Consider the following 6,055-nt stretch of genomic DNA (forward strand, 5'->3'; position numbering starts at 1 on the left):
GATACATATTGGCGCCCTTATGCTGTGCAGAAATTTTGAGCTGATTCTGACAAATATTTTTAAAGTTATGAGCATTTTTAAAAATTATTACTGTTGGTTTGTATAATCAACTCAAACTGTATTTGCTGAAAGTGATTATGAATTTTTAAAAAACATTCAAAATTATTATTTCTACTTGCTAGGCGGAGTTATCATGACCGTAATAAAGAATTAAAAGTATTTTTTCCGAAATCAATGGAGGTAAGTACATGTACATGTACTGTACACTTTTAATTATTTTCTTTAGATACACTGGCTTTCTGTTATCAATTCAGTTGTTCTGGTTTGTCTCCTCTTAGGATTTGTGACAATAATTCTGGTGAGATGCAGTGCCACTGTTACATGTACATGTACATGTATCGTGAATTAATTTTTAGCAAATATATTTGTGGCAAAATTTTGACTTTTCATTATACTAAAATTTTGACAACAAGTTGCCAAAATTTTACTCTTTAATTTTATAGCTACATAATAATAGTACACGCACATACATGTACAGTACATGTACATGTATATATTTGTTCTACAATTATTATATTATTATTGCTTGCCCTGTTATCCTACATTTGTAGATGAGGGTCCTTCACAATGATTTTGCCAGATACAATGTTAGTGATGATGATCCTGATGACTTGAGTAAGCAAAACAATTATTTATTTATTTATTATTTTATTTATTTATTATTGATTTTATTTATTTACATTTATTTATTTATTTATTTATGATTCTTCTTCAGGAGATCAAGATAATTACGGTTGGAAGATTATCAGTACTGACGTGTTTAGATTCCCACAGAACAAAGGATTGCTAAGCTCCATAATAGGTTCAGTAGACTTCACAATTAACACACACACACACGCACAGACATGTACATGTACATACATGTAATCTCTTCTCTCTTCTCTTTGCAGGTGTTGGCACTCAGTTTATAACACTCTCTCTTGCTATAATTCTAATGGCCCTGTTAGGATTGTTTAATGTCCACAGGTATGAGAAAATATTATGAAACATGCATGTACATGTACAACTGAAACTCTCATTTACTTCCTCCTTCATTTCTTTCTATCCTTACTCTTTATCTTATGTTGATTTTTGTCCTTTTTTATACATGTACATTGTATCAGGGTTTCCCACAAAGCATGCTACATGTAAGTGAGCTAAACAGCATGAGCTTCATGAGCTGACAGGCACTGCAATACAGTACATGGCATTTGGAGCAACTTTAAAAATTCATAAAAAATCCAAACTTGATTGGAATCAGCTCAAACTTGATATACAACATAAGGACATGTATATGTATCAGGAAAGAATATAAAAATGAAGAATTCTCTCCTTGGGATTTTTGACGAAATTTGGCCTAAGACCCAAGGCTATAGCCTTTGGTCGTTGGCCCGATTTTTGAGCAACTATAAAAATTCATAAAAAATCCAAACTTGATTGGAATCAGCTCAAATTTTCTACGCAACATAAGAACATGTATATACATCAGAAAAAAAATTTAAAATGAAGAATTCTCTTATTGTGATTTTTGACGAAATTCGGCCAAAAACCCAAGGCTATAGCCTTTGGTTGTTGGCCCAATTTTTGAACAACTTTAAAAATTCATAAAAAAATCCAAATTTGATCGGAATCAGCTTAAACTTGATATACAACATAAGGACATGTATATGTATCAGAAAAAAATATAAAAATGAAGAATTCTCTCCTTGTGATTTTTGACAAAATAAGCTGTACCATAGTACAGGGTTTTTAGCCAACTTAGCAATCCAGTGGCAAGAAGCTGCATGCATGAACATATGCCAAAATCCTGTGGGAAACCCTGCAGTGTACATGTACATGTTGTATTACCTCTTCTTCCTCTCCCCCTCCAGGCATCATGCCATGAATTCAACTAGTATATTACTCTATGCCCTCACGTCCTTCATTGCTGGACTAGTCTCTACTAATTTCTATAGGAAGATTAATGGAGAGAGCTGGGTCTGGAACATCATCCTTACGTCATCTCTGTTTGCCTGTAAACACCCTCTTCCTCTCTAACTCTCTCTCTCTCTCTTCGTTTTCTTTTTTTTTAATCTTTTCTCTCTCTCTCTCTCTCTCTCTCTCTCTCTCTCTCCAGTTCCTTTCTTCCTTACATGGAGTACAGTTAATTCTGTTGCCTGGTATCATGGCTCCACTCAAGCTCTTCCATTCACTACAATAATACTCATCATGTTCATGTGGCTCATTGGTAAGAGAGAGGAGAGGCATAAGAGTATAATAGCACCCTCTATTCATTTCATTTGTATATGTGCATGTATATATGCATGTAGTTAGATGTACATGTATGTGCATAGGGGTAGGAACAAACTAAAATTTGGGGGGGCTAAGGTATTATTTATTGGCAATCATAGGAGCATGATTTAACAATTGATCATTGTACTGACATTAATATTGTCCAAAATATTGGCGTCTATGCTCATTAAATGTAACAAATTCCTTTGCAATGTCCTCGATGTATAAATTGTCTGTAAATTCTTTATGTGCATGTATGCAAAATAACTACATGATTAAGACGCTCTTGTGACATTGTGGAGTGCAAATAATTTTTTAATCTCCTTAATGTTGAAAATCTACGCTCAGCTGAAGCTAATGTTAACAGAGTTGTTAAATAAAGTAGAAGCTTGTGTATTTCTGAAAAAAACTAGTGTGTGTTCTTAGAAGTTAAGCTAGACTGTATTAATTGTTTTATGAAATGAATCATCACACAATATGCACACATATAAGGATTACCTAAACTAAAGTCTATAGTGTTGATAATAGTAATACATGTATATCACTTAAAGTTGGAGGGGCTAAGCCCCCCTTCAATGAAAGTTGGGGGGGCTTAAGCCCCTCCTGCCCCCCCTGTTCCTACCCCTATGTGTATGTGTGTACATGTCTATAGTAGCTTTGTCCATCATACATGTACATGAACATGTATTACGCTATTACAGCATGTAGGATTGTAGGAAATTGGTTTATAGTCAGTGAGGATCTGCCATTAATGGTTTCAAATGTTACTATTATTGTCTTTGATGTGAACACTGAGAGTGAAGAGTCCTGATTAATTGCTTACCCTTTAATGTCTCTCTCTTCCCCCTCCCTCCCTCCCTTCCCCTTCTCTCTCTCCAGTCGGGTTTCCTCTCACCATTCTTGGTGGTATACTTGGTAAGAATGTCAGTGGAGGTTTCGATGCTCCTTGTCGCTCAAAGAACATAGCAAGGGAGATCCCTCCCTCTCCCTGGTATCATAGCACTCTGGTCCACATGGCCGTGGGAGGGTTCCTACCATTCAGGTACACTGTACACTAGTGGTACATGTACATGTACGTTATAGATAAACTACACATGTTGAGGGTCACTGGATATACATGAGGAGGTTAGTTGATTAGAAGCCGAGGCAGAGCAGAGGCTTCTAATAAACTAACATCCGAGTGTATACCGTAATTTGCCTTTTTTTCGTTGTGGAAATATTTTCGTATGGTCTTAAAATGACGAAAATATTTGAATCGAAAATTTTTGAGCAACCAAAATTTGGGACTTAATTTATCAAAGAAAGGCTGAGGTACGGCCTGGAGAGTTGGTCCAGGTCAAGAAGCTCATATCTCACGAACTATAAATACTACTATAGCGGCCTTGTTACCAGTAGGTAAAGGACAAGGTATATGCAAGATAGGCTAAATTTTCATACTGTAAAAATTTTCGTACGCTATGAAAAGACAAAAATAATTCCACTTGAATTTTTTTGAAACAAAAAATTTTTGTATGAAAAAAAGGCAAATTACGGTATTCAGTAACACGAAACAGCTGTAGTTTATCTGGTTTGTACTACAGTGTGTGGGTGTATGAAGGGCACTGTCGTTTAACTACCAGAATTGGCTGTCTAACTACCAGAATTGGCTGACACTTCTAACTATCCCTGCTATGCTGTGGTCTCCACTATATAAACTCGTGGCGGTACCTTTGATACACCCACATACTGTAATACAAAATAATGTTGATGGATGTTTATGTGTACAGAACAGATCGATGCACAATCTATACATGTACAGTTTCTGTTATAATAAGGATGTTATATGTAAATGTACATGCACAATGTATTGTATATGCCCAATGCGTATTGTATCATAATAAAGATGTTTATGTACATGTACATGCATAGTATATGTACTTTGTACACATCTGTTCCTCTTTCTCTCTCTCTCTCTCTAGTTCAATCAGTGTTGAATTGTACTACATCTTTGCTACCGTTTGGGGCCGTGAGGTGTACACTCTCTACGGGATCGTATTCATCGTTTTCCTTATTCTAATTAGTGTCACAGCCTGCATATCCGTTGCGCTGACGTACTTTAGACTATCCGCCGAGGACTATCGCTGGTGGTGGCACTCAATCCTTACAGCTGGGTGTGTTTTAAATTTAAACTTAAATGAATTGCATGCGTACATTAGGAGTTATTATTTTTATGACTTAATTACTTTTGACACTTTATCTCTCTCTCTCTCCCTTTTTTTCTCTTTTTTAGTTCAACTGGATTATTTGTTTTTGCGTATGCTTTTTTCTATTACTACAAGAGGTCACATATGTACGGAACCCTTCAAACAGTCGAATATTTTGGTTACACTATCTTAATCTGCTACGTTTTCTTTCTCATGCTCAGCACCGTCTCCTTCTTTGCTTCCCTCACTTTCGTTCGCTACATGTACCGCAATCTCAAGGCTGACTGAGTCCAGGGGGATATAGCACAACTTAAATATTATTATTATTATTATTATTATTATTATTATTATTATTATTTAACAACTTTGTTGTGGAGGAGGAACAGAAAAGATGGGGGAGAGAGAGAGAGGGGTATATTGTTATTATTATTATTAGTGATTTATTTCATTCTTATAAACAGATTTAATTTGAAGTTTATCGGAAAGACTACATCATCATGTAGTCATGTACTGTACATACAGATGCTACTACTATTATCTCACCTTACTGGTAGCTGTACACTGTATGTTTCACTGCATAAGAGTGGCAACTAACATCATGAGTTAGGAATTTTGATTGATGTTTAAAAATATATTGTTGTCTACTTGTCTTTTATGTGCATTCCTTTCGCTGATTTGCAATTATAATGTAGTTTGTAGATCTATTTACAATACTAAAAATTATTTTGTCTAGACAAAGAGTAAAGTTATTGAAACAAGTGTACTGTTTATGGCTTCTCTCTTCCTGTTTCTTTCTTACTAGATCTAGCTCTACTCTCTAAGTTGGGTTTCGTCTCTGTATTTTTGGTGGAAATATTCAATTTCAAAGTTCCACCTACCTTGGAATTGTGGCCACCGGCAATACACTGAATACAGAGTGAGTGACGCGGCCCATCTTCTCCAAAAATGGCACGACTTTTTCTCGCTCTTTGTATCGTTATTTACTCACTGTCAGCTCTTTTAGTATCAGCTCAAGACTGTCCTTTACCAACCAAAGCTGAGATAGAGTCTGTATTGCCTCCTTTACTAGTCATTTCTGATGGTGACCAGGTGTACTCTCCTACTGTAACTGAAGGATCAGTTCAATATGTCTGTCAAGCTCAAGGGAGCATGATTGATACTTATCAAGCCATAGCTCTTATAGCTACATTCACTCCTAACCCAGGAGAAGCTGAACAAACCAGCATATTTGATATTGAGTGTATCAGTGGTACATGGAGTGGAAGGACTGGTAGTTTAGATCCTCCTCCTGCCAGTGTTGTTAATGTTCCTCCAAGAACTGATTGTTATCGGTGTAGGGAAGGTTTTGGTGGTGATACTAGATGTAGAGGTAAGCCAATTATACCAATATAAAAATAACTGATTTGTTTATTTTATTTAGCATGTGACTCTGCTTGTAGTTCTGGACTGATAAGGTGTACTGGATCAGGCTCTGGTGATTGTTGTTTATCATTTACTGCTAATGGTCAGTGTAGTGATACTGTTTCCTGTTCATCCTCTGGTATAAATTTCATTGCCAATGA

The 6,055-nt window shown here is 35.9% G+C and overlaps 2 protein-coding genes across 2 annotated transcripts in view; both read left to right on the plus strand.

The window, feature by feature from the left end:
* The window catches only part of LOC100636824 (transmembrane 9 superfamily member 1-like), a 7,402-nt gene extending 2,431 nt beyond the window's left edge, over window positions 1-4,971 (plus strand). The window contains exons 5-14 of the mRNA XM_003385357.3: window positions 183-240; window positions 287-358; window positions 612-675; window positions 776-862; window positions 951-1,026; window positions 1,911-2,053; window positions 2,156-2,266; window positions 3,190-3,352; window positions 4,269-4,460; window positions 4,580-4,971. Coding sequence (XP_003385405.1) covers window positions 183-240; window positions 287-358; window positions 612-675; window positions 776-862; window positions 951-1,026; window positions 1,911-2,053; window positions 2,156-2,266; window positions 3,190-3,352; window positions 4,269-4,460; window positions 4,580-4,781 — 1,168 coding nt within the window. The 3' untranslated portion in view covers window positions 4,782-4,971. The remainder of the gene's footprint in view (window positions 1-182; window positions 241-286; window positions 359-611; window positions 676-775; window positions 863-950; window positions 1,027-1,910; window positions 2,054-2,155; window positions 2,267-3,189; window positions 3,353-4,268; window positions 4,461-4,579) is intronic.
* A 467-nt stretch (window positions 4,972-5,438) lies between these two features.
* LOC100631526 (fibropellin-1) overlaps window positions 5,439-6,055 on the plus strand; it is a 4,923-nt gene continuing 4,306 nt past the window's right edge. Inside the window, exons 1-2 of the mRNA XM_019994733.1 lie at window positions 5,439-5,862; window positions 5,914-5,997. Of these exons, the coding sequence (XP_019850292.1) occupies window positions 5,439-5,862; window positions 5,914-5,997 (508 nt within the window). The remainder of the gene's footprint in view (window positions 5,863-5,913; window positions 5,998-6,055) is intronic.

Source organism: Amphimedon queenslandica, unplaced genomic scaffold (assembly GCF_000090795.2).
Source record: "Amphimedon queenslandica unplaced genomic scaffold, v1.1 AMPQUscaffold_13467, whole genome shotgun sequence".
Classification (NCBI taxonomy): Eukaryota; Metazoa; Porifera; class Demospongiae; order Haplosclerida; family Niphatidae; genus Amphimedon; species Amphimedon queenslandica.